Genomic DNA, 27,370 nt, shown 5'->3' with positions numbered 1-27,370 from the left:
CCCAGACCCTCGGTGGGCCCGGGCTCCGCCCTCCTTCCCCCATTGGCTGGCTGGGTGCGGGGAGCCCGCCCCCTCGTGATCCCACAGCTGAGTCTCTCTCTTATCGCTACCTACTGCCCAGTTCCCTTCAAAATGGCTACTCAGTTCCTGTTGGGTCTCCTGCTCAATTTCTGTTGGTTGTGCCACGTGGGTTCTAGCAGACCCATTGCTCACAGGTTCAACTGCCTGATTTCTTTTGGAGTGACCGCCCTCTTTCTATGAGACACGCCACCTAATCCCTGTTAGTCTCTCTGCCCTATTTCTAATAGTCAGCTGGATGGTTCCCATAAAGATGATTGTCCCGTTTCCTGCTTTCTGCTGGACCCCCAGCCCAATTTCCCTGGTTGGGCCATGGGAGCTCTATTCCCGTCCACAGCTTCCTTTCCATCTGATTTCTCAGATCTGCCTCCCGACTCCTGTCAGATTCACAGCCCGATTTCTTTTGGCTCTGTTACCATGTCCATTAAAATCCACCCCCATCGAATTTCTTGCAGGAAGATCATATCATTTCCATCAGAGACCTGCTATCTAATCTCTATCTGCCCCCCCACCACGTGTCTCTAAAGCCTCTGAAATTTCCTATAGGCTCTCCATCTGGATTTGGATAAGATTCCCTTCACAGTTTCTGGGAGAAGCCCTGCCCAGTCTCCACTGAAAACAGTGTCCCATTTCTATAAGACATACTCAGCCACATTTTCCGGACACGGTCTGACTTCTGGGCACCACGCAATCAGTGGGTTTTCTACCTGCACCATCATCCCGCTTCTGCCTGTTCTCTGGTCTGTTTTCACCTACTCCACTGTCTAATTTCCACCTGCTCTGTTGCCCAGCACCCCTCGGCCATGCCACTCAGGCCCTCCCACCTCCCCCCTCAGCCGCCAGCACCCCACCTGAGACACGAGGAGCTGCAGATCATGCTCAAAAGCACGCAGGGTCCGCTGCATGGAGCTGGCACTGGGTCTCGGCTCAGGCGGGGCAGTCAGACGGGGCAGCCGCCTCCGCTTCTCCTCAATCTGTCCCTGAAGCTCTCGGGCGTCGCTGAAGAACTTATGCAGCTCCCGAGAGGCGGCCAGCAGCTGGGCCCGAGTGCCCATAAGCTCCAGCAGCTCGGCCCAGGCCTCGTTCAGCCCGTCCTTCCACTCGGCCATGGTGGCTGCCGCTGTGTGGCCGCACTCGATCAGCTCATCCACCATCTGGTTCACAGCCGCCAACCGCTCCCGCCCTGCGGTGCCCGTCTCATTGGCGAACTCTGAGAATTTCTCCTGCAACACCTGCCCCCCCCAGGGTACACGGCATGGGCAAAGGTCCTGTGCACCCAAGCCCCCTCCAGCCTGCCATCTTGTAGCAGGTAAGAGTAATAATAATCATGCTGACCATGGCGGTCATGATATAAAGGGAAGTGCTCCCGCTGTAGCTATAAGAATAACAAGAAAAATAAGCACATGATAGTAACTAACACTTCCTAAGCACTTCACACTATGGGGAATCTTGGGGCTCCCAGAAGAGCCAGGAGGTGGGGGCTGTTATTATCCTCACATTATGGCTGGGGTAACTGAGGCCCAGAGAAGCTTCATTGCATATGCAGTAGCCACTGGTATTAATATTATTACCAGCGAAGCTCACCGTGACATGCTCAAAGTCCTGGCCAAGCTCAGGCGAGCCGGCCACCACCTCCTTCTCCGCGATCCAGTGCTCAAGCTCGTCCACCTGCCGGCTGAGCTGGTAGAGCCAATACTGCTGTTCCAGGCCCACCCTGCGCTCCTCCCCCAGCTCCTTGAGCGCCACGTACAGACGGTCCACCTGAGACTGCCGGCGGCTGATCTGCTCACTGATGGGGGACAGGGAGGGGCAGGGATGGAACCCCCTGAGACTTCCAGCACAGAGCTGTGACCCCCCCCCGGACACCCCCTGTTGGGGTAAGTCTGTGTGTCCTCTCATCCTTCAGTTCAGACTCCTTCATGGGGGCCTCTGTTTTCTGTAAGGCTTGGATTCAGTGAACCCAATATTTGTCCCTGAGCACTCTGGGAAAACTTTGCTTCCCTAAGCTTGACAAATTCAAGGCTCCTTCTCCCTCCAGTGGCCTGGGTGGGGCTGCTGACTCCCTACTTGGGTCCCCAGCCAGCCCATCTCTGCTCCAGGCCATCTCCTGGCTTTGGAGGACAGAGGTCTAGCCCTGCGCCCCCTCTCAGGTCTCACCCTAGCCCAGGACTCCCAGATATGGCCACTACTCCTGGCCTCAGGGAGGCCCCATACCAGAAGTGTATCGGGCTATGCCCAATCATAGCACTCCCAGCTTTCCCGTCCTCCCAGACACTGGGTAGGAAGGAACCCTTCCCTGTCCTGAGCTCTTCCTTCTCTCCTCAGTCTGAGACATCATCTCCCAACATCCCTGGGCACCGCCCCTCCATTGGCGGCCCCACCCACATGCTGAAATCCCAGGGCTCCAGCTCCTGGCAGTGAGCGCCCCTCCCGCACAACGTCCAATGGGGGCGTGTCCCAATTTCCAATAGTGAAGTTTCAGATCCTTCCCGACCATTCCTTAAGAACTGGCCCCGCTCCTGCCTGGCCCCAATCCCCCCTCCCCACCCGCTCACCTGTCGGGGTGCCCCATCTCCAACAGCGCCCGGCACTGGCGAGACAGCTGCGCGATGCTTTCCTCGTAGTTCTCCACGCCCTGCTCCAGCTGCAGGTGCTTCTTGAGCAGCTGTAGGGTGCTCTGTTCGTCCTGGGGGTACACGGCGCCCGTGATGAGGCGGCAGCGGCCGGCCCCGGCTCCAGCGCCCCCAGGCCCCCCACACCCCCAGCCCGGGCGCACCTTGCCCTTGTCCTCACTCATCATGAGCAGCTCCTGCTCGCCCAGCCACGCCTCCACCTCGGCCACATCGAAGTAGTACTGCTCCACCTGGAAGGCGGCGTCCAGCACCTGCTGCCGCCTCTCGGCCGCCTCCCGCAGTCCGGCCCAGGCGCCCTGCAGCTGCTCCTGGCCGCGACGCACGGCCTCCGCCTCGGGGCTGCGCAGCGATGCCAGCGCACCCGCGCGCTCCAGCACCTCCTCCAGCCGTGGCCCGTGCGCCTGGATCTCCCGCCGCAGGCCCTGGGGACGGGAGGTGGGGGTGTGGTGGAGAGGAGCATTCCGTGGCCCCGGGGAACGGAGTAGCCCGCGCCTCGGAGACTGGCACATTCCACCAAAGGAACCCGCTACTGATCGCCCCGATGCACCAGGCACCGCCAAGGCAGTTCGCTGTTCCTAGTTCACTCCAACCCCCTGCTACAGGTGGCAAAACAGACACCAAGAGCAGCAGTTCATCACCTAAGAACAAGCAGTTAGTAAGGGGAGGACAGGATTTGAACACAGCAAGCAGGCTCCAGACACTGTGCTCTCAACCAAGATGCCTGGTGGTGTAAGATACCCTCTAATGGCCAAAAGGACTCAGAATCAGGCTGCTGGAGAGCAGTGCGCGTGTATCTCCCATGCAGTGAGGTGTGCATGTCTTCTGGGGTAAAGTTCAACACGTTCATATGCAGGTACACCATGCCCAGGTTGGGATATGAAACACTTCCATCAGCCCAAAAGGTTCCCTCTACCAGCCCTGGACTTGGTACACACCTTACTTAGCTTCTCCTGTGCCTCAGTTTCCTCGACTTGCAAACAGAGGTGCTAAGGGGCGACCTTGAGTGCCTGCCACCTGCCAGGCACTTGGCTAAACAAGGGCTTTGCAGGATGTAGCCACTCCTCCAGTCCTCACTGCCCCTCCAGTTCTCTGACTCACTTTACAGATTGGGAAACTGAGGCACAGAGAGCTTGAGGAACTTGCCAACTTCCCAGACTGCCCTGTGGCTGGTAGGAGGGGGTGCTTAATGTCCACCTCATGGGGCTGTTGTGCCCTGGAGCACTCAGAGCTGAGCGGGCGTACAGTAGGTGCTCAGTCAGTACTAGCTGCTGTTAGCCCTCCATGGGCTTGGAAGCATCCAGAGCTCCTGCGCACATACAGGGCCCCTACCCCCACCGCAGTGATAAGCGTGAAGTGCACTTGAGCACTTCTGTCAACAATGAAAAGGGCGGGCCAGTTCTAATAGTCCTCAACACTGTCAACAGTCATGAGAGTTTTCTGGGGTCTCTGGGTGGCTCAGTCTGTTAAGCGTCTGTCTTTTGGCTCAGTCATAACCTCAGGGTCCCGGGATAGAGCCCAGGAGGAGTGCAGTTGGCTTCTCCCTCTCCCTCTGCCTCGTGCCCTGCTCGTGCACATGCGTGCGCCTCTTGCAAATAAATTAATAAAATCTAAAAAAAAAAAAACCAAAACAAAACAGCCAAGAGTGTTTTCAGCAAAATAGAAAAATGAAAGCTAAAAAAATAAAACAAAACAAAAACAACAACAACAAAAAAACCCACACAAAACCCTCCAGCCTCTTAACTCCATCTAGGGCAGCATGGTCACAAACCTTGAGAATCATTTGTAAGCCCACCTCCTTACCATCCTCCAGTGCCCGTTCTCCCAGCTCACATTTTTTGGTAAAGGAGAGTAATAAGAAGACCTACCTGATAAGGTTATTGTGGGGATTAAATTTTCAAAGACCCACACATAACCACCTACAACTGTTCCTGGCGCACAGTAAGTCTTTAACCTGTAATTATTAGTATTAGTATTATTCATTCCTCTCTCATGCATCTTACACTGGGTTTGGTGAATGAGTAGCTTTGCCCAAAAAGTTCCTCTGCTAAGGGATTTGAAAACCACTGCTCTAGACCAACTCTCTGCTTCTTTAGATGTGGAAATGAGGCCCAGGGAGGGGAACAAAGATCCAGAGATCTTACGAGCTCAAGAGCTCCCCCTCCATGAGTGGAACGGACACTATTAGGAGTCAAGGTTCTTTCGCTGATCATCTCTGTCTTTTCTCTCTGTGGGTGGTTTGAGTTCTTACTTGTTGCTTTTCCTTTTCCAATAAGCTTTTCTCCTTACTGCTTCTCACGGGACCCTGACTTTCCTCTGGGGAACCTCGTCTCCATCTCAGCTTAGGTAATTAAGTGAAGGCTGACACCACTAAGAGTGGCCCTTGAGTCCAGACCAGGCCAACAGAACAGTCTAAATCCCTGGCCACCATGATTAGTTCAGGGATGGGCATGGGACTCAAGCTGAGCCCATAAGAGTTATTCCTCGGACTACTGCTGAAATTATTGAGAGAGAGAGAGAGAGAGAGAGAAATCCCCTTCAGTTCTGCTGGTGGGATGTACACTTGAATCTGTTGGAGGTCTTTCACTATCAAGAGAGGAGAGAGTTGACCTGAGACCAAAAATACACACACACACACACACACACACACACACACACACACACAAATGGAGTTGCAAGATTCATGACATCATGGAAGGACCTGGATGCAGCTATACCTGCTGTCCACACTCTTCTCAGTCACAAGAGCCAACAAATTTTGGTTTTAACCATTTGGAGCTGTTTTTTTCTCACTTGTCTCCGAATGTGCCCTAACCCACATCCTCCCTCTGGCTCTGCTCACCTGGTTCTTTTTGATGTACTGCTGGACAGCCTGTAAGCCACTGCCTCGCTCCGTCTGCATGGCCAGTGGCAGTCGCTCCTGGACCCATGCCTGGAAAGGATGCAAGGAGCAAGTCAAGGGGGAGAATGCACCCAAAGACCACTGCATCCCAATTAAACTGTAAGCTACACCACACAGGCTTGCTTACCTCTGTCCTTGGCACAAGAAGGTCTTGAGTCCTGCAATTCCCTTCCCTCTCCCTCAGCAGACTAATGGGGACTTTTCCTTCATGTCTCAACTCAAGACATCCCCTCCTCTAGGAAACCCTCCCTGACTTTGGCCTATTGCCTCCTCTCGGCTCCCCCAGCCTCTTAAACTCCCTCATAACAGCCCAAACCACCCTGGGTTGTCACTGTCTGGAGATAAGTCCGTTTTCCCCTTCGGATTCTTGAGCCTTCTATGGGCAGGAATGGGGTCTATCTTGGTCCCCCTGTGGCCCCAGCATCATCCAAGTACAGAGCCTGGCCCATAAGGATCAAGCGAATGAACAAATTGGTGAGTAAAAGAATGAATGAGCAGATCAGAAAGTGAGTGACTGAATGAGGAATGAATGAGGGATGAGTGAATAACGAACAGCAATAAGTCAGTGGAAGAAAGAATGAAGATGAGTCAGTGAATAAGCCAATGAATGAATGAAAGTGAGTAAATGCGAAAAAGTGAATAAACGAATGAGTGGATAAGTGAACAAGCGAATGAGTAAGGGAGGGAAGGACTGAATGACTGAGTCTAGCCTCGGGGTCAGGGGGAAGGTCTCCCAGTAGGTAAGGGGGAAGGTCACCCGGCCAGCTCCGCCCTTGAACTCGCCAAGGTGCCACGGTCCCGCCCTCACTCCCAACCTCCACGCCCCCGCGGGTCCGCTGGCTCTCCCGCGGCCTCCCATCCCATCCCAGCCGCGCAACCATCTCCTCCGCTTTACCCGGGCCTCGCCCCAATCCCCGCGCCCGTCCTCACCAGCTCGTCGTCAAGGTCGTGCGCCACCTGGTGCAGCTCCTTAGAGGCGAGCAGTAGGCGGCGGCGCTCCTGCAAGGGCTCGAGCAGGCGCACCAGGCGCTCGCCCACCGCGTTCTGCCGCTCGCCCACCAGCTCCTTGCTGGCCGGCTCCAGCGGCAGGGCGGCGGTCTGCGCCTGCAACTCTCCCACCTCGCGGTACCACTCCTCCACCTGCGACTCCATCGACTGTGGGGACAGGGGCACAGTCAAAAATCTCCACCCTCCCTCCCAATCCTGCTCTGGCTCCCCAGTGCCTTTATGGTGACAGCCAAACCCCTCATCAGGGCGCACCATTTCCAACTAGGCCCCTGCCAAATCCCCTCCAGAAGCTCTAGGCTCCTCCCTGATACCGCCAAAGACTAAACTACTCCTGCCTCGGGGCCTTCGCCTTTGCTATTCCCTCTATCTGGCATGCTCTTCCTTGTCAGTTAGATTTCAGCTCAAACATTACCTTCTCACAGCAGTTTACCTGGCCCGTTGGGGTAAAGTGACCCATTCATTCATTCATTCGTTCATTCTCAGAACGACCCTTCAAATTTGGTGATATCCCTGTTTTACAGGGGTGGAAACTGAGGCCCAGAGAAGTTAGGTAATTTGTCCAAAGAGTCAACCTTTCCAAATGTCATAAATATGAAGTTATAGTGATTTAAGTGGTGCGTATGCCATAGGAATAAACAGAGTGCAAAAGGAGACCCAAATACCCTGGAGAATTCATGCATTTTATAGATGCCATTTCAAATCCCCAAGGAAAAGATGGATTATTCAGTGAGTGGTCATGGGCCAATTTAGCTGGATCCCTTCCTCCCTCTTTATGCTGAAAACAATTCCAGATGGATTAAAGACTTAAATGGAATAAGTAAATCCATAAGGCACAGAAGAAAACCTGGGCAAATGCTTTTATAATCTTAGGATGGAGAAAATCTTTCCAGCCCCCCCCCCAAAAAAAAATCATAAAGGGAAAGATTAATAAATTTGGCCACATGAAATACTTTTGCATCAACCAGAACTTCTAGATGTAGTGAGAAGGCAAATGACAACCTGCAAGAAATATTTAACATAACTCCTATTATTAGAATAAGGAGTTAGTTTCTTTGACAATGAATTCCCTTTATTCTGCTTCCTCTGTCTCCACTTACCACCATCAGCCAATTCTGTCCTTACTTGTGACTTTTTTATTGGTCTCTTGCTTCTAGAATGGGAGCTTTTTTTTTTTTTTAGAATGGGAGCTTCTTGAGGCAGGGTTTGTGCTGATTGACCTCAGTATTCCTGAGCACCTAGACAGTGTCTGGCATGTAATAGGTCTTCGGTTGTGATTCGATCAATGCACAGATGAATGTCACTGGCAAAGAAAAAGACTGCCCCCGTGTGAACAGGCACCTTTCCCAGTGAACATGCAACACACAGAAATAAAAATAAACACGAGGGGCGCCCGGGTGGCTCAGTCATTAAGTGTCTGCCTTCGGCTCAGGTCATGATCCTGGGGTCTTGGGATCAAGCCCCACATCGGGCTCCCTGCTCAGCAGGGAGCCTGCTTCTCCCTCTCCCACTCCTCTTGCTTGTGCTCCCTCTCTTGCTTGTCTCTGTCAAATAAATAAATAAAATCTTTAAAAAAAAAAAAGCGTGAGGAAGAGATGCCTAGTCTCACTAATCAGCAGGAAAATACAAATCAAAACAAGTTACCCTTTCTTGTTTTCTTGTTCACCAGATTGGCAACCACGTACAAGACAGATAATATCTATTATTAGCAAAGATGCAGGGAGATGGGCAGGCACACTCAGCTGCTGTCAGCCGGTGGTGGTGTAAATTAGCAGAGCCTTTTTGGAAGACAATTTGGCAGATCCCATCAAATGCAAAAACGTTCATATGCTTTGACCCAGCACTTGCACTTCCACTTCTAGGAATATAACTAAAGAAATAAAGAAAGAAGTTTGCCCAAGGATCACACTGTAAGCAGAGTTTATAATGGGAAGCAACTGGAAACAAACATGATGCCCACCAAGAGTGAAATGGTTAAACAAATCCACATCAGTAGAGAATAATGGCCAAGACTTGCTGTTAAGAGAAAAAAACAACTTAGAACATACATTTGAATATATTATATTTGTTATGGGTTGTGCATGCATAAAAATTCCCTGGAATAAACAAGAAATTAGTCACAGATGGTACCTATGGGCAGGGGAGGAGAACTCAGTGAATGGGGACAGGGGTGAAGGAGAGACTTGTCACATAGGATTTTTAATAAAGTGTTTGATGTCCAAGCCATAAAATGTAATTATTAAAAATTTTAAATTAAACATTACAAATTAAAATTATTCAAAAACCACATAGGTAGTTAGTAAATGCACAGAAAGAGGGCTAGCAGGATGCACCCCAAATCATAACTAAGGTTCCTTTTGGGGTGTGGGGACGGGAGGTGCGGTCAAGGGAGACTTTATGTTTCAATGAAGACTTCTAAGTTAGTAAGATCTTTAACCAAAAGAATATAATTATGTATTACTTGAGTGACTCCAAACAGAGGGGGGAAAAGCCATAAAAGAAAACAACATTACAATAACGAAACTAAGTGGTAACAGATCACAGCAAATGACTGCAACTCAGTTAAAATCCAAGAACGGAGGGAAGACTGTTCTTCCAAGGTTCCGCAGCCCAGAACAGTTGGTTTTGCCAGTTCACAGTCCATCCCTTCTCCTTTTAAACCTTTTTTTTTTTTTTTTTTTAAAGTAGGCACCACGCGGATGATGGAGCCGTCTGGGGTTTGAACTCATCACCTGATCTCAAGACCTGAGCTGACAGGTCATGATGCTGGAGTCCCGGAATGGAGTCCCGCATTGGGCTCCCAACTCCATGGGGAGTCTGCTTCTCCCTCTGACCTTCTCCTTGCTCATGCGCACGCTCTCTCTCTATCTCTATCTCAAATAAATAAATAAATAAAATATTTTTTTAAAAAAGATTTAAGACCTGAGCTGAGATCAAGAGTTGTACATTTAACCCACTGAGCCACCCAGGCCCCCAAATGCTTCCCTCTTTTGCAGGAAAATTGTGTTACTCAGGAGGGTACTCTTTCCATTGGGGTTCCTCAGTTGGTAGAACATAGGCCTGGTGTGGGGTGGAGGGGCAACTTGCCGACTTGCCTACTTGCTCCCGACAACAAGGCCAACAGAGAGGAAAGCAATGCCCAGAAATGAAGACAGATTGCTGAGGAGGACATAATTTGAGGAACTGATCCAGCCACGCCTGAAGCCGCCTACTGCCTGGGTTTTTCAGCAAAGTGAGCCAAGAACCTCCCCATTAGCCCAAGTCAATGTGGCTTGAAGTCCTATGAACTGCACCCCAAAGAGTTCCAGCTGATACAGTTCACAATCTGTAGGAGTCATGAAAATGGATAAAAAACAAACGTCGTAACAAGCCAAAAGCACATAAAAGGAGTTTTCAAAAGGCACAATTACAAGCTGCAGAAATCAAAGAAAAATAAAAGAGTCACTCCAAAACCTTTTTCACTAGGCAAATCAGTGTACCAATGCGTAGAAAATCAAAATGCATTCAAATCCTGGAAACTCTTAAACATAATGTGAAATGCTACTAAGTTCCAGTTCTCTGCTAGATGAAAACCTCTCCATAACATGCCCACAAGAGGCCGTGTGACCCGAGATGGAATAATTCCAGGACTAACACTTTTCTACTTCTGCAAGAATGCCATGTTTTGAATGCCCATTTAATGTGGATCCTTCCTTGCAAACACGAGCAAAGGAAACAGAAGGACGGTGGTCGTTAAATGTACAAAGAGATGTTCAGCCTCCTTCAATGTTAAGGGAAATGCAAATTAAAATAATAACTTTAAGACAGGGGCGCCTGGGTGGGTCAGTTGGTTAAGTGTTTGCCTTTGGCTTGGGTCATGATCCCAAGGTCCTGGGATTGAGCCCCTCATCGGACTCCCTGTTTGGTGCGGAGTCTGCTTCTCCCTCTCCCTGCCCCTTACTCGTGCTCTCTTTCTCTCTCAAATAAATAAAATCTTAAAAAAATAAAATAACTGCAAAACAGTATGTTTCACTTCTCAGATTAGCAGAGGTGAGAAAGCTTGACCATGCTTAAGGATGGGGGCCACTTGGGGAGATGATCCCTATCACGTGCAGGAGTGTCCACGGTCTTTTTACGGGGACACTCGGCAATATCTCTCAAAAAGTTTAATGTGAGGGGCACCTGGGTGGCTCAGTGGGTTAAAGCCTCTGCCTTCGGCTCAGGTCATGATCCCAGGGTCCTGGGATGGAGCCCCACATCGGGCTGTCTGCTCAGCGGGGAGCCTGCTTCCTCCTCTCTCTCTGCCTGCCTCTCTGCCTACTTGTGATCTCTGTCTGTCAAATAAATAAATAAAATCTTTAAAAAAAAAGTTTAATGTGAATAAGTCACTCGGAGAAAAACAACTATCATATGAGCTCCCTGATAGGAAGTGGAGATGCAACATGGGGGGTTAAGGGGGTAGGAGAAGAATAAATGAAACAAGATGGGATTGGGAGGGAGACAAACCATAAGTGACTCTTAATCTCACAAAACAAACTGAGGGTTGCTGGGGGGAGGGGGGTCGGGAGAGGGGGGTGGGGTTATGGACATTGGGGAGGGTATGTGCTATGGTGAGTGCTGTGAAGTGTGTAAACCTGGCGATTCACAGACCTGTACCCCTGGGGATAAAAATATATGTTTATAAAAAATAAAAATTATTTAAAAAAAAACAAAAAGAAAAAGAAAAGAGACTGCAAGGAAGTATACCAAAAAAAAAAAAAAAAAAAAGTTTAATGTGTATACCTTTGGGCCCACAAATTGCACTTGGAGGACTCTTTCCTTTCCTTTCTTTTTACATTTTGTTTATCTATTTGAGAGAGAGAGAGAACACAAGCAGGGAGGGGAGCAGAAGGAGAGGGAGAAGATCCCCTGCTGAACAAGGAGCCTGAGGCGGGGCTCGATCCCAGGACCCTGGGATCATGACCAGAGCTGAAGGCAGATGCTTAACCGAGGCATCCACCCAGGTGCCCCTGGAAGGCTCTTTTCTACAGAAGTATTTGCACATAGGCTCAAATGCATATGGATGGGGATGTCTACTGTGGTGCTATTTACACTAGTGGAAGATTAGAAACAGCCCAGACATCTCTCAACAGAGGGCTGGTTAAAGAGAGACTCTTGAATCACCACATGGAATATCATGCAACCAGGAGATCCCTCCATTCTTGGACAAGGACAAGACACCTTGTCCAAGACATTCTTGGACACCTGGTCCAGCGAAAGGGGCAAGCGTCCGCATGGTCTGTCCCGATGTCACACGAATGTATGCATATACATGGAAGATTTCCAGGACATAGAAGAAACTGTGACAAGAATGACACCCCCACGGGGTGACTGGGGGTAGTCCTCACTCAGTCAAGTGCCTGTCCTTGGCTGAGGTCATGATCTCAGAGTCCTGGGATCAAGCCTCGCATTGGGCTCTCTGCTCAGCAGGAAGCCTGCTTCCCCCTCTCCCTCTGCCCCAGTTCGTGCTCTTTCTCTCTCAATAAATAAAAATCTTTAAAAAAGAAAGAAAGAAAGATAGATATACACCCTGGGAAGTGCGACCATGTATGTGTGTGGAGAGGAAAGAAAGCCTTTTCACTTTTCACATGATATTTCTTACCATAACAATACTAGGTAACACATCCCGATGCCTGCCCCAAGCCAGCCAACACTCTGAGCACTGGATTAGGAATAATTTACGTAATCCTCACAGCATAAGGGGCTGGGGGAAGATGGGGATGTTTATTTCATTCACAGTTGGATCCTAGCGCCTGGCCCTGTACCTGGCACAGAGTAGGTCTCTGTAAATGTGCGCTCACTGCCTTCGTTGGACTGATCCCCAGGCTGGTGTGTTGGGCCGTATTAGACATTAAGAATTGTCGGGGCGCCTAGGTGGCTCAGTGGGTTAAAGCCTCTGCCTTCAGCTCAGGTCATGATCCCAGGGCCCTGGGATCAAGCCCCAAATCAGGCTCTCTGCTCAGCAGCGAGTCTGCTTCCTCCTCTCTCTCTGCCTACTTGTGTTCTCTGTCAAATAAATAAATAAAATATTAAAAAAAAAGAAATTAAGAATTGTCAAAAATTAAACCGGCTTTACACACATCAAAACCAGAGGAGCCACGAAGTACTGACACATTCTACCGCAAGGATGACTCTTGAAAACATTGCTCAGGGAAAGAAGCCAGACACAGAGGACCACCTATTGTATGATTCCATTTATATGAAACGTCTGAAATGGGTAAATCTATAGAGTCAAAGAGAAGATGCGTAGAAGGAGTAAACTGGTAGAGGGAGGCTAATGGGAATAGTATTTGGAGGGGTGGGGTGATTTGCAAATATATGAAAACCACTGACTTTTACACATTAAAAGTATGCATTTTATGGTATGGAATTAAATCTTAAATTTGTGAAAAGACATTAAATGTAAGAAAAAAAAAAGCAGAAGAGCCTACTTGGGAAAAAGCCTCAGTCACTAGCCACACTGTAGGTAAGAATATACAAGCTTTGACCCCTAGATCATTCTCATCCCTACTTGGATCCACCTTGCTGCTTTCCCATTTCCTGGTTGGGGAAACTGAGACTCAGAGGAGCAGTCCCTGGTTCAGAGTAAAGACTGCCACAGCCACAATTTGAACCCAGAGCCAGGTGACCACAAAATCCTGGCGGTTCTCAGTCACTCTGCTTCTCTAAAATGGAGGCTCAGAAAGGAGGGGTCACTGGCCATGGGTGGCGTAGCAGTGGGATGGGGGGGCTTCAAACCCTGGCTGTGCCGTTCCTATATCCCGATTCTCCCCATAGGCTGCACTGAGTTCAGGAAGACATATGACACAAAGAACGGGGGGGGGGGGGTAGGGTGTTTCCTTAGCCAGAGAAAGTGCCTTGCTTGGGGTGGGGGGAGCTTTCAGGGGTGAAGTAGGTGGTAAGGAGTCCCCAGGGACCCAGCCTAGCAGCTGCAAAGCCTCCAGTGAATTTTCCCCTGGCCGGGCCCCCTCTGATGGCAGGAGACCAGCTTCCCCCATCCACCCCAGGCAGGAGCCCGTGGCTGAGCCAGACCAGCTGGTCAGGCCCCTGAGGACTGGCAAGCGGGGGCCTGGAACACTGCCATCTGGTCCCTGGGCCAGGAAGGCCAGTTGGCTAGGAAGCTCTGAGAACAGACTCGGGGTCACATGGCCTCCATCTCAGGTGGGCTCCTAGGAAGCCTGCTGCAGTGATTGGGGCAGAGGACACAGGAGAGGACCCAGGAGGGCACAGGGATCAAGGGACAGAGGCGGAGATGAAGAATGGAAACAAAAAGAGAGTGAGAGGGGCGCCTGGGTGGCTCAGTGGGTTAAGCCGCTGCCTTCGGCTCAGGTCATGATCTCGGGGTCCTGGGATCGAGTCCCGCATCGGGCTCTCTGCTCAGCAGGGAGCCTGCTTCCTTCTCTCTCTCTCTGCCTGCCTCTCAATGTACTTGTAATTTCTCTCTGTCAAATAAATAAATAAAATCTTAAAAAAAAAAAAAAAAAAAAAAAAGAGAGTGAGAAAGTAAGAGAAGCAGAGACATGGACACAGGAGATGGCAACTCGCAGAGTTTCCACACAGAGGATCTCGGGGACCAGGACAGAGAGACAGGCCTAGAGAGAAGCCAAGGGGGCAGACCACTCACAGATCCACACCCCTTCTGCCTGAACCAGCCTGCTCCAGCCCAGCCGGGCCCCAGGGCCGGAGGGGTGCGGCAGCCAGGAAATTTGCCAGCTGGATGGCAGCCGCCCGCCCTCCTGCCTGTGCCCAGCATCTGAGCTCTCAGGCGGCCCTAGGGACAGTGGGGGCCTTGGGCAGCCCCTCCCCTCCCCAAAGGCAGCTCCCGAGGCCCAGCTGGGCCCCATCTGGGGGCCGAGACTACTGAGACACTCCCTGCCGCCTCTGGCTCCCTCTGCTGGGGAAAGTCCTGTGCTGGGGCCTGCCCCTGCCTCCCATCTCTGTGTGACCCCCAGCCAGACCCTTGTCTCCGATGGGCCTCGGCCTCGCCCTAGAACAACGCTTCAACAGGACTTTCTTCTGTGGGGAGGGAAGAACAGGAGGCCCCCTGTCCTCTCTCCAAAACCTAAACGCCCGAGGAAAGAGGGATGTTCAAGCTCACTGGTCACCAGAAAAAATACAAATGCAAACAACCCATGCATGAGAAAAATCAGACTGAGAAAAATCTAAAATGTCTGACGATACAGGTGCTGGCGAGTATGGGCAGAAACGAACTCTCACAGGCGGAGAGAGCATTAACTGGCAGCAGACTTCGGGCAAGCTATTTGGCAAGATCACGTGAACTGAAGGCCCTTCTAACTTTTGGCACTCTATTAACATTTCATATATCACCCCCCCAAAATAATTTTTTAAAATATTTTTATTTATTTATTTGACAGAGAGAGAAAGACACAGTGAGAGAGGGAACACAAGCAGGGGGAGCAGGAGAGGAAGAAGCAGGCTTTCCCCTGAGCAGGGAGCCCGATGTGGGCTCCTGGGATCATGACTAGAACTGAAGGCAGACACTTAACCAACGGAGCCTCCCAGGCACCCCACAGATCCTCATCTCTTGAGAGTTCACCATATCCCCAACATCTTTCCAAAGGGTCTGCAAGGTTCCAACTATTTTATAAGAATACCAAGGCACTGGGGCGCCTGGGTTGCTCAATGGGTTAAGCTCTGGTCATGGTCTCAGGGTCCTGGGATCAAGCCTCGAGTCTGGCTCTCTGCTTGGCGAGGAGCCTGCTTCCCTCTCTCTCTCTGCCTGCCTCTCTGCCTACTTGTGATCTCTCGCTCTGTCAAATAAATAGATTAAAAATCTTAAAAAAAAATACAAAGGCACTATTTGCCTTTATTCTCATTCTCTCCCAAGGGTATAGTGTGGTTTTGTGGGGACCCTATGACTCATGCCTTTGCCATAGAAAACAGAACATGTGCAGAAGCAAAGGTAAGAATCTTCTAGTAGGTAAGAATCTTCTGCACATGCTCTGTTTTCTGTGGCAAAAGCATGAGCGCCTGGGTGGCTCAGTGGGTTAAGCCTCTGCCTTTGGCTCAGGTCATGATCTCAGGGTCCTGAGGAGTTCCAGCGGGCACTGAACTCCTGGGATCGAGGGTCCTGGGATCGAGGCCCGCATTGGGGGGCAGAGGGGGGTCTCTACTCAGCAGGGAACCTGCTTCCCCCTCTCTATCTCTGTCTGCCTACTTGTGACATCTCTCTCTGTCAAATAAATAAATAAAATCTTAAAAAAAAAAAAAAAAAAAGAATCTTCTAGTATGCCAGACATGAAAGAGTTGCAGTACTGGAAACAGTGCCAATCTCCTAATTTTTTTTTTTTTTTAGCTTGGAAAAGAGTTATTATTCATAAAAGAATGCTCTGGGGTTAATATAAAAAATGGATTTATTGTCATTTTTTTATGTGAGTCATTTATTTGTTTTAGTGCAGTAAATATTGATAGGTAAAATGCACTGAAACCAAAGCTCTTTGGGGATCGCCATGATTTCTAAGCGTGGAAAGGTGTCCTGGAGACCACACATGGGGGCTGCTGCTGTGTATAAAGCAATGACATCACTGGCATCAGATCAGCTCCGTGTTTCTTTGCTCCTTTGCCTGTCCCCCCGACCAGAATGTGAGCCCTGTGAAGGCTGCAGGTTCGGGTCACTTTTGCCCACTGCTGCTCTCCAGCACCGAGAAAAGCGCCTGGCATACAGTCTGTGCTCAGTGAACATTTGCCGCGTAAATGAATGAATAGATTCTAATCAACATCTTTAAGCTTTGATTATTAGCTAACTTTTTTTTTCTTTTTTTCTTCTCCCCGCCCAGACCCTATGCCCAACCCTCTAGCAACGTAACTATGCAGGGGGCATATCCAAAGCATCGGTGAAGAGTCAAGGGTCCTGGATTTGAATCCAGGCTCTTCACCTGCTCCCCTGGGCCAGTAAGTTCGCCTCTTGGAGGCTCCGTTCCCCGTTGTGGTCAGGCAGCGTGCCTGGCACTCGGAGGCAGGAGCTGCTACACTTCGGGAGGGGATAAGCAACATCTGCTTTCGAACCTCCAGACAGTCTTGTCAAATGATCAGATCCCGAGCACTGACCAGCGGCTAGCTAGCAGCCGAGACCATGTAGACTCTACGTCTATCCTCCAAGCCCTCCTCGCGTCCTAAGGGAGCCGCCAGCTCACTGTATGTCCTTTGGCCAGGTGCTTTACCTTCTGTGCCTCACTTTCCCCATTGGTAAAATGGGGGATAGTCACTGGACCAATCTCAGGGTTGCTGGAAGGAGTGAGTTACCATTAAATGGGCTCCCTCGGAACCCCCTTTCTGCTCTTCCAGCCCTTCTAACACATCTGAAACAAATCCCTCTATGAAATCCCCTCTGTGTGCAATACCTTGACTAAGGCTACTGGGGGGCACGCAGAGGCCCTGTCGGGTTCGGCCAGGCCATACCTGTAGCTTCTTGAGCTGGCTGTTGACCGTGGCCAGGTCCCCGCCAGGATCCACATCCTGCAGCTGGCTTTCCATGTGAAGGAGTTTCTTGTCCAGCTCAGCGAAGCTCTGCACCAGCTGGTCGGCCTTGCTGGCCTCAAAGAGCTGCCTCGCCTTGGCCTGGGTGGTGCTCTCCAGCTCGGCCCAGCACTGCCGGATCTCCCCCAGTTTTTTCCGCACCGAGGCCGCCAGCTCTGGCTTCTCTTGCATCAGCTGCTGGCCCTCCTGCCCCAGACAGGTGGGAGACAGGAAGGGAGTGGGAGGGGGGCAGGTGGTGGGGAAGGAAAGAGAAGTATGGGGGCAATGGGACACAGGGAGAGACATGGAGACAGAGACAGGCCCAGAGATGGAAGGAACCAACACATGAGAAGAAGGATGAGACAAAAGATGGATAGACATAGAGTTAGGGACACAGGAACATGCCCATCAAGTCAGAAACATGGGAAGAGGTCCAAAGAAAGAAAGATGAGAGAGAGAGAGAGAGAGACAGAGAGACAGAGAGAGAGAGAGAGAGAGAGATGGAGACAGAAGAGATGGGGGAGAGCAAAAGAAGCAGAAAGAATGAACTTCAGTTAAACTCAAAGATTGACTTTGCCCCCTGCCACCATTTATGGGGCATCAATGGGTTTAAGACTGACGTAGGTATCCCCTTTAAGTCAGGAGAGTGGAGGTACTCAAGGCTGTAAGTCTACGGCTCCAACAAGAGTAGGGATCAGTTTTGGGGGTTGAGGCTGGGTTCCTCCAAGACTCAAGTCAAACTCCTTGGTGGTCTAGAGCTACATATGGTACAGTACACATTAAAAATAACAATACCATACCAATTACATTCCTAGGTGCCTGGCCTTGTATTAAGGACTTTATATGTATGACTTAAGAGCCCATAGAAGTAGCAATGTTCATTGTTTTCTTATCTAATTTTCTTTCTTTAAAGTTTTATTTATTTAAGTAAATTGTGAGTACAACCCCAAGATCAAGAGTCAAATGCTCTTCTGACTGAACCAGCCAGGCACCCCTATTTCCTTATTTTTAAAGCAGAGCAAACTGTGGCTCAAAGAGGTTAGCATAGTTCTCCAAGGCTGGTAAGAGGCATAGACACAATTAAAACCCAGGGTTGGACGAATCCATAGTTCACATTAACCCTGGGTCTCCCAGGATGGCTCCAGCCTATCTACTTGACCTTCCAGCCTAGGTCCTCCATGTGGAGTGGGGGAGTTTAGAGGAAGGGTAAAATATTTAACAACCAGATGGGTATGAGCACCATGCAGAAGAGATGCGAGCCATTTTACAGATGGAAAAACTGAAGCTCAAAGAGGTTACAAGAATTGCTCACAGCCCCATGGCGAGAAGCAGATGTGGAAATGATCTGTTAAGGGTTCAGAGGGGTAGGAAGGGCAGGACAGCAGTGGTGGGTTCTGGAACTGAGATGTGGGTGCCCTGGAGTCCTCCAGCACCTGACAAGGGCAGAGGGACGCTCTACATCCTCACCCTCTCGATCTTCTCCAGCCACTCCTTATTCTGAGCCAGCTCGGCCATGAATGCCTGGTGCCGGAGCCATCTCTTATGCAGCTTGTGGCCGTCTTCCCTCGTGCCATCCCGCGCCATTAGCATTTTCTCATGGATCCAGCCATCCAGCTGTGCAGGACAGGGAGAGGAGCACAGCTAATTCCCCCAGCCTGGCACAATACACCTATCCATTCCAGAACATCCCAGATTCAAAGCTTAGGCTGCTAGATTTAGGGGGAGGTTGGAAGGAAGGGATGGAAGAAGCTTTACAAGTACTATCTTTGTTGGGGGGTGGAGGGAGGCATTCAGGCTTTCCCCTAGGGGGTGGAGGATGGATGGGTATTACCCAGAATGCCCAATCTCTTAGTTGCCCCTGAGGCATCCTCAGGGCTGCCCTTCTCAACTCCTCATAAGCCCCCAAAGGTACAGCTTCTGGGCCAGTCAGCCTCCTCCCTCCCAGGGACAAATCAACCCTCCAAAACTAGATCTCCAGCTAATTTAGCTAACTTCCAATTTAGCCCCTGCCTCCCGTGCCATTTTCCCAACAGCAACACTTTGACCCTTCCATCTAGTCTTAGCCACCTCCAATAAGGACCAATTCAAGATTCTCAAACCATTCCCAAGGGTATCAAATGAAGCCCCTATCTAGTGCTAACCTCCCAGTATGGCAAGTTGAACCCCTAAACAACTTCCCAACTACAGCCTAGTCTAACTCCCTCCAAACCAACCCTCCGATCTGGGGTAAACCCATCCCCCACAACCCATATCCAGCTTCCCTAATGAGCCCACAAGACTTTCCATGTTCAGCCCTGGGACTCCAAGACTGCAGTCCCCAAACCATGACTAGTTCTAGCCCCCAGCCAAAGCCAACCTCCCAAATGTAAGCAACAGGGCCACTTTCTGACTCCTCAAACGAGCCAACCCCAAATCTAGCCCCAGACTCCTCAACAGGATCAGACAGAACCTGCCTATGCCAGCCCCCTTCCCAAACTAAAGCCAGTTCTATTTCCCCCACTGGTCAGGAAAAACAGTCATCCAAAATGCAAGCACAGGATAGCCCCCCCTTATTGTCCTGAGCAGGACCAATCACAAGGTTGCCTTCTGAGCCCCCCTCAAGACTTGTCCCCCAAGCCAGAATCTCCCCACCCACTCATGACCAAACCTAGCACCTGGGACATTTTGCTCCTCCCCCTCCCCCCCCCCCCAACCAAGTCACAAGATCCTCTTCTTCCCTCCTGGAAAAAAAAAAAAAAAAAAAAGAAAAGAAAGAAAGAAAAAAAAAAAGACTCTAGCTCGATCTGAGAGGCAAATGCAGTCATAACCAAGGACAAATCCTGAGCGGGCCAAACCCCACCCTGTGTCCCTGGAGCATGTGCTCCCTAGGGGTCCAGGTCAGCTGCAGACTCCGTCATACACACAAGCGCGCGCGCACACACACACACACACACACATGAGCCAAGTCAAATGCTGAACCCTCCAACTCAATTCACAGATTTCTGACATACAGGGAAGAGCTCGCCAATGGCAGCCACAGCGCACAGTGAAGGCAAAGCCCCTAAAGGAGACGGCACTTCGTCATCAAGGTAAAGTACCCCTAAAGGAGACGGTACTTCGTCATCAAGGTAAAGTACCCCCAAAGTGACTGACCCCCATCACCGAGGGCAAAGCTAGAGTCCTGAACAACCAAGGAAACAGTCCTCAAAATCGGAGCCTCCAAACCCAGAACAGATCCAAGTCCCTCACCGCCCAAAGCAGACCCCTGCTAAAGTGATTCGCTCCCATCATTTAAACCTAATACAGATCGCGCAAGAACCAAGGAAGATACCCCTCAAAAGGTTGAGAGCCCCCAGCCCCGGGGCAAAATATCAGATCCCCCGTTACCCAGAGGAGAGCCCCCGAGAGAGGGTGAGACCTCCCTAAATCCCCTGGCAAATCCAGACTACCTCCAGAGTAGCCTCAGAAGTCCCCCTTTTCCGCTTCCCTCCCCTGGGACCTGTCCCCTCAGTCCCGCCCGCACCAGCACCGCGGACAGCTCCCAGCTTCGCAGCCCCTCCCCAGGGCTGGGGTCCTTGCGCAGGTCCGGCCCGCCCCCGCGCCGTCCGCGCCCCTCCTTTCCGCGGCCTCGGCGGCGAGCACGAGCTCGAGCCCCCTCCACCGCACGCCTCGGCGGGGACGCGCGTCAGCCCCCTCCTCTGGGCGCCCTGGGGACCTGAACTGGCAGCGGCGTTGGCGGAGCGTCCCTGCGGCGGGCGGGCTCTCGCCCCTCCACTGCGACGGCGGTGGCAGCAGCGGTGGCGACCGCTGAGACTCTCGCGGACGCGCGCCCCCGCCCCCGCCCCCGCGCCGCGGCAGCGCGCCCGCCCGCGCGCGCCCCCTGCCTGCCTCCGTGCCCGCCTCCTTGCCCAGCCTCAGCTGGCGGGGGCGGGTAGTGAAGGAGGATTCAGCACCTCCCTAAAACATGGGGGGTGGGGGGTGGTTCTGCGCCATCTCTGATTATTGCTACTTGGTCCAGAACAATCTCACAGGAGGGAGAAGGAGCTCCTGGACCTAATGGAAGGGCAGGAGGGAGGGGGGCCCTGGGACCTGGGCTACCTCAGCTTTGTGAAGTACGGGATGGAGTGGACTCCTAAACCATCTCTAATGAGAAGGGACTCAGATTCCTGGCTATCTCAGGGATATAGATACTGGATATGGGAGGGGTCCTAGAACATCTCATAAGGTGTTCTGCCAGATGGACTTACAAAATGGGATTGCCAGAATAATCTCCATTGGGAAGGAGGGAGACAGGGTGTTCCTAGGCCTCTCTCTAGTGGACTTGAGTCTCAGACCCATCTCTAATGGACTTGAGTTATGTGCAGGTGGGCGGTATGGAGGCCCTTGTCCATTTCATATGTGGAGAGAACCATTTCCCGTGGCGGGTCACCATGGAGGGTGTCAAACCATCTTTAATAGGAGGAATTGTGACCTGTTTCTTTTTCTTTTTTTTTTTTTTTTAAAGATTTTATTTATTTATTTGACAGAGAGAAATCACAAGTAGGCAGAGAGGCAGGCAGAGAGAGAGAGAGGAAGGGAAGCAGGCTCCCTGCTGAGCAGAGAGCCCGATGCGGGACTCGATCCCAGGACCCTGAGATCATGACCTGAGCCGAAGGCAGCGGCTCAACCACTGAGCCACCCAGGTGCCCTGTGACCTGTTTCTGAGTCATCTTTGTTTGGGGGAAACTTAGACACTGGATTGTTATGAAGGGGGGTAGTGATGATCCTGGGTAGACAGATGAGGCCGGTATATCTCTGGGGGTTACGAAAATGTTCACTGGGCCATCTCTAATGGGACGCTCTTTTATGTGGTCCAGAACAGCTTCTATTGAATGCAGGGGAAAGGTGGGGGGCGGGGGTGTAGCATGCCTCCTGAACCGTCTCTAATGGGGAAGAAATCCTGAGCCACCTCAGGATTTGGGGAGATCCTTCCAGATGTGTAGGTCATCTCTAAAGGGGTAAAGCTTGATTCCTAGACACTTTTAAAAGGGTGAGGCCTTGTTTCTGGACCGTCTCTAACCGAATTTGCGCTCTGGGCAGCTGGTCTACCCACGCCGACCCTGCCCGTCTCCCAATACTCTCCCCAGCAAGACGGTTCTCACAAATCTCCTGAGAGAAAGGTGAGATCACCGCGCGTTCCCGCGGGACCCGTAGGCGTGAACGCGCGCCGTTGCCAGGGGCGCCCAGGGCCCCTCCCTCTTCCCGCGGCGCGACAGGAGGTGGGGGGTGCGGAGCTTGCGCACTGAGGCTGGAACCCGCGCGCCTCCTGGCGGCTCCGAGTGAACATCGCTCCACGACCCACTTAGACGGGGCGTCCCCGCCCCAGGAGCCTCAGCCCTGGAGCACTTCCCTCCCTAGGAAAGAAGTCATTGGCCCCGCACAGCTGGATATCCTACCTCATGACAGTCTCGGAGGAAATGCTGCAGCCCAAGTTGGTCGTGTAGCTTCTGCATCCATTGCTGGGCCCGTAGTTGGTTTTCTTGGCTCCTGGGGATGGGGAGAGAGGGGCTGGGGCAAGCCTGGGGGTGGGGGTGGGAGGACACTGGTGGAGGGCTGTGCGGGCATTGGGCTTGTCAGAGCTAGGAACCGGGGGCATATGTAACAGTGAGGAAGAGGAGAAAGTAAGGTGGGGATGAGGGGAAAGGGAAAGACACATTGGTGAGGGCAGAACCAGGGATGAGCCAGAGAGGGGCAGAGGGAGCCAGAGAGGGCAAGAGAGAGAGAGAGAAAGAGAGAGAGAATGGGAGAGACAGACAGAGACCTGGAAAAAATACAGACACTGAGAAAGAGTGATGGAGAGACACAAGCCCAGAGAGATAAGAGATTTGCAGAGTAGCGATACCAAGAGACAGTAACTTAGAAATCAAGAGACACCTAGAGAGAAAGAAAGAACAGGAGGGGGAGACAGACTCAGAGAGAGAGAAAGAGAGAGAGAGAGAGGTGCAGAGGCCTGCAGAGAGACAGATAAACAGACAGACACAGGACCAAAGACAAGGAGAAACAGACCTCAAGAGGAAGTGATTGATAGAGACCCCCAGACAGACAAAGAGAATGAAACCTAGGGAGAGAAAAAAATAAGAAAGAAATGCATCAGGGTAGTGCCAGACAGACAGAGAGACCAAGAGCAGTAGACAAGGAGAGAGAGAGAAGAAACCAGATGGAGGGAAAGTGACAGATTCGGGGGGAGTGGGGGACATCAGGGAGAGGAAAAGGCAGAGAGGTGGCAAGATGATACTGGTAAAACACAGCTAGCCAGATGGGAGGGTACAGCAGAGCTGGAGAAAGGGAAGAGAGTAGGACATGGGCAAAGAGGGTGGGCAGGTGCACTGGCAAGCAGGGTCAGACCTTTGGCCTGAGTGAACTGGCCCAGCTGGACCCAAGCCCCGCCACCCCGGAGCCAGCAGAGACCACAGCCCCAGGCAGCCTGGCCTCCTGCCCACAGTACAAAGTGCCCAAGAGTCCTGGTGGAGGGGGCTGGGGACATCCCATTTTCCTTTGCCTTGAACAAGCCATTCCCACCTCAGGACCTTGGCACTGGCTGCTCCCACAGCTGGGAAAGCTCTTCCCGCCTCCCATCATCTACTTAAATACCACCTTCTTAGCAAGGTCCCTCCTGATCGCTCTCCAACACTTTCTGGCTTTCTTTTCTTCTTTAATTTTCTCTCGCACTTAGCAGTGCTATATGTTACTTATTTGTCTTGTCTGTCTTCCCCACTAGGATGCCATTCCACCAGGGCAGGAATCTCTGTCTGTTTTGGTCACAGATGTATCCTCAATGCCTAGATAAAGAGCCTTGCACATATCAGGTGCTCAGTATACATTTCTTGAATGAACAAATGGATGAATGAATGAATGAATGAATGAGACATTAGGCAGAGGGAAAGAGATGACAGAAGCTAAGGTAAAGTGTTTGGAAAGACAGAGAAAAGAGCAGAAGAGAGTACAGAGTCCGAGAGAGGCAGATGGAGGGAGAGAAAAACAGGGAGAGGCATGGAAGGAAATGGAGACACAGAGATATACAGATAAATGGAGGCAAAGAGGGAGAGAGGTCACCAAACACCAGGGGCACAGCTGGAAGGAGGAACAGGACAAGCCAGAGACAAACAAGCAAAATACTAATTCCCTTCTGCCCAGACTCAGCTCAGGAGCCAGGAAATAGGAAATGCCTCTGAAATTGAACTGACATAATCCCTCCAGGTCTTTACCAGCCAACTTGCAAGCATTAGTCCTAGGAATGAGGAAAATCCCTCTTTTCCTGGAGGACAGAGGGTAAGAAAACAACAGTGGTCACATCCTTCATATCCAGGCTGGGTCACTTCCTGGCTGTGACCTTGGGTAAGTCAGTTCCCCTAACTGAGCCCCTAGACTGCAAAGAAGAGCACTTCACACACAGGAAGGGGCCAGGTTCCAGGACAGGGGAGACATGTGGAGGGACTAAGTGACTGGCCCTCAATCTCCAGGGTTGAGGGGTAGAGCTGGGACTAGCATCTGAGCTGCAGCCTCCAGCGAATGCATGTTTTTTGACTTCCAGAGGGTAAGAAACCCTGTCTCTAGACAGACAAACTGCGGCCTGGGAGTGAAGGGGGCAGGGATTGGGACTGTCTCTGTTCCTGCTGTGTTCCCAGCCTCACCCAGCACAAGCTTAGGGCAGATGCCCCCCTCGAGGCTCCGACAACCCCCTGTATTTCTTCCATCTTAGTCCTGACCATTCCAGGCCGTCCTTGTCAGACAGCATGTGAGCTCTGTGAGGGCAGGAATCGTGTGCTGTCCTGGTCACTGCTGCATACCCAAAATTGGCCCCCACAGGACCTGGAACAGGGGATGGACTCACTACCTGTTTAATTAGCTGAATAAATAATAAAATGAAAGGAGCAATTAATGACAGGATAGGAAGGAAGGAAGAGGAGTCACAGAACGAGCAGTCCCCCAGGCTTCACCTCTTCATTCTGCAGAGCCTGGCATACAGCAGGTATTCAAGAAATGTGGGGTAGGGCACCTGGGGGGCTCAGTGGGTTAAGTGTCTGCTTTCGGCTCGGGTCATGATCCTGGGATCCTGGGATCGAGCCCCACATCAGGGCTCCCTGCTCAGCAGGGAGTCAGCTTCTCCCTCTGTCCCTCCCCCTGCTCATGCTCTTTCTCTTTCTCACTCTCTCTCAAATAAATAAATAAATAAAATCTTCATTTTAAAGAAAAGTAAAGGAAGGACAGGTCTAGGCCTGGCACTGGGAGCCCCAGCTCACAAGTTTACACCCTCAGGACCAGACTCCCCATGAAAGTTCCCCTTAGAAAATTCCAGCCTTGTCCCAGATGAATTTAGGGGAAAAGGACCCCTGAGCCCCAGACAGAGGAAGGGCTGGGGTCTCCGGGCTGTGGATGGTAGTGGAAAGACCAGGCATGTTTTCCATCAGGATGGAAGGATAGAAAGAGGGGCATTGGGCTGTCGTTGACTCACCCCAAGAGTCAGAAACAGCGATGATGATAGAAATCGGCCTGGAAGAGACCCTTTGAGAGGCTCTACTTGAGGGCTGGGATTTGGGAAGGGAGGCCAGTAGGCATTAGTGTTTTGCTCAGAGCCTAGAAGAGTGCCTGGCACACAGTGGCTATTCAGTAAATGTCTTTGCCTAATTAGTGCAAGGACAGACAAGAGATAGGGCAGTGGTGAGACAGATGGTGGCTGTAACATGCGAAGGAGGCTTGAAACGGACACAGAAACGCACGCGCTGTGTGTGCTTCCAAGGGAATGGGGCCTCTGGGGCCTGCCCGAGGAGCTCAGTCACCGTTTCTGAAAACCCAGCACACCAGGGCGCAGCATCCCGTCTGGAAAGCTAGAACAGAACCTGTGTCTGGGCTTTAGCTGCTGGATCTGGGGACCAGCACAGCAGGGGGTGGGCATCTAAGAAAAGAAGGTCACATTTTCACCACCTGTCCAGCTATGCGGGGCTGAGGGCTGGCTTGGCAGAAAAACTTCCCTGTATATCCCAAAAAGGGTTTCCCACCACCAGTTAGTCACCTTTTCACAAAACATCAAGTTACATCAAATCTAAGACAGCATGGAATTAAAGGGACACTGGAGAGCAGGCAGAGAAGCGGAAATGCAGATGGAGAGGTGACGAGCACTGACCGCTCCCTCCCTCCCCTGTGCCCCCAACCAGGGACCTACTTCTCCAGCAGCCGGGTCACAGCCTCCTGGGCCTGCTCCCCGTAGATGTTGCCCTGTCTCAGGAGGCCCTCGGCCGCCTGCACGGCCACCTGCATCTTTTGCTGGTTCAGCTCCATTGTGGTGAGAAAATCCCGGTGTCTCTTGAGCGCCTCCTCCACTGTCTCCACGGTGCCCGGGAGCTCTGGACCCGACAGTGCCATCTCCTGGGGAGAGGGGAGGGGGAGAGGGAGGGGTGGTGCTCAGGTCAGCCCTGCTCAGTTCCAGGACTTGGGAGACGCTGCCAGCCTGGCGTGCCACCTCCCTCTGTCTTCCCCACCTTGCTCACCATGCTCTAGCTTCGAACCTGCCAGGCAGGTGCCCACCTCCAGGCTTTTGGCCATGCCAGGCCCTCTGCCTGGCGGTCCCTCCCTCCAGATATCCCCCCAGCTTGGCTCCTTCACTTTCTTCAGGTCTCTTACCATCTGCCCAAAAATACCACCCTCCACCCCAGCCAGATCTCCTCATCCTGCTTTATTATTTTTCATTGCATACACCCAACATGATTATGTTTGTATGCATTTACTTCTTCATCCTCTTCTCCCCCCTACACACACACACACACACTAGAAGGCCAACTGCATGAAGGTGGGATTTTGTGTTTTGTTTCCTAAGACTAGTTCCTGGCACAGAGGAGGCATTCCGTAAAGATTTAGTTAATCCATGAAGTCTGAACTGGGTGCTGGGTGACCTCAAGGAAGTTCTTTCCCTCTCAGGTTAGTTTTCTAACTGGTAAAACAGGGGGTTCGGAGAGGTTCTCTTAAGGCCCCCTCTGCTCCCATCTTTAGTAGCCTCAGAATTCCAGGGGCTCCCTGTCTGTCCCCCCAGATAATCCTCAATCTGGGTGAGCTTTCTCTGAGATAACCAGCATAGGTGGTCACTCTTTCTAAAATGATGTCTAAAGCTTGTGGGTACTCTTGGACAATCTGAGAACAGGATGTTCTACCTTGTCCAAATCCTCAAACTTGCTTTCCAACCCAGAATGACCTCCAGCCAGATCAGCTGTTCCCAGATACCCACAGCACCTTGCTTGACTTCTTAAACCAA

The 27,370-nt window shown here is 51.5% G+C and overlaps 1 protein-coding gene across 8 annotated transcripts in view; it reads right to left on the bottom strand.

The window, feature by feature from the left end:
• SPTBN4 (spectrin beta, non-erythrocytic 4) overlaps positions 1-27,370 on the bottom strand; it is a 71,237-nt gene that overhangs the window by 10,290 nt on the left and 33,577 nt on the right. For 6 of the 8 annotated variants that reach the window (XR_009348888.1, XM_059153194.1, XM_059153193.1 and 3 more), the window contains 10 exons: positions 26,288-26,490; positions 22,524-22,614; positions 18,577-18,723; positions 17,053-17,316; positions 6,541-6,765; positions 5,551-5,640; positions 2,855-3,133; positions 2,634-2,764; positions 1,663-1,867; positions 930-1,310 (listed from right to left, as the gene is read on the bottom strand). Coding sequence is in view for 7 of the 8 variants with exons in the window: in XM_059153194.1 (XP_059009177.1) it covers positions 930-1,310; positions 1,663-1,867; positions 2,634-2,764; positions 2,855-3,133; positions 5,551-5,640; positions 6,541-6,765; positions 17,053-17,316; positions 18,577-18,723; positions 22,524-22,614; positions 26,288-26,490 (2,016 nt within the window). In the remaining variant the exon portion in view is untranslated. Of the gene's footprint in view, positions 1-929; positions 1,311-1,662; positions 1,868-2,633; positions 2,765-2,854; positions 3,134-5,550; positions 5,641-6,540; positions 6,766-17,052; positions 17,317-18,576; positions 18,724-20,611; positions 20,770-20,803; positions 20,930-22,523; positions 22,615-26,287; positions 26,491-27,370 lie in introns of those variants that run through there. The other 2 variants (XM_059153195.1, XM_059153196.1) reach the window with 2 other exon arrangements.

The sequence above is a fragment of the Mustela lutreola genome, chromosome 16 (genome assembly GCF_030435805.1).
Source record: "Mustela lutreola isolate mMusLut2 chromosome 16, mMusLut2.pri, whole genome shotgun sequence".
NCBI lineage: Eukaryota > Metazoa > Chordata > Mammalia > Carnivora > Mustelidae > Mustela > Mustela lutreola.
Note: the sequence above shows the minus strand (reverse complement) of the source record. Positions and strands in the feature narration are given on the sequence as shown.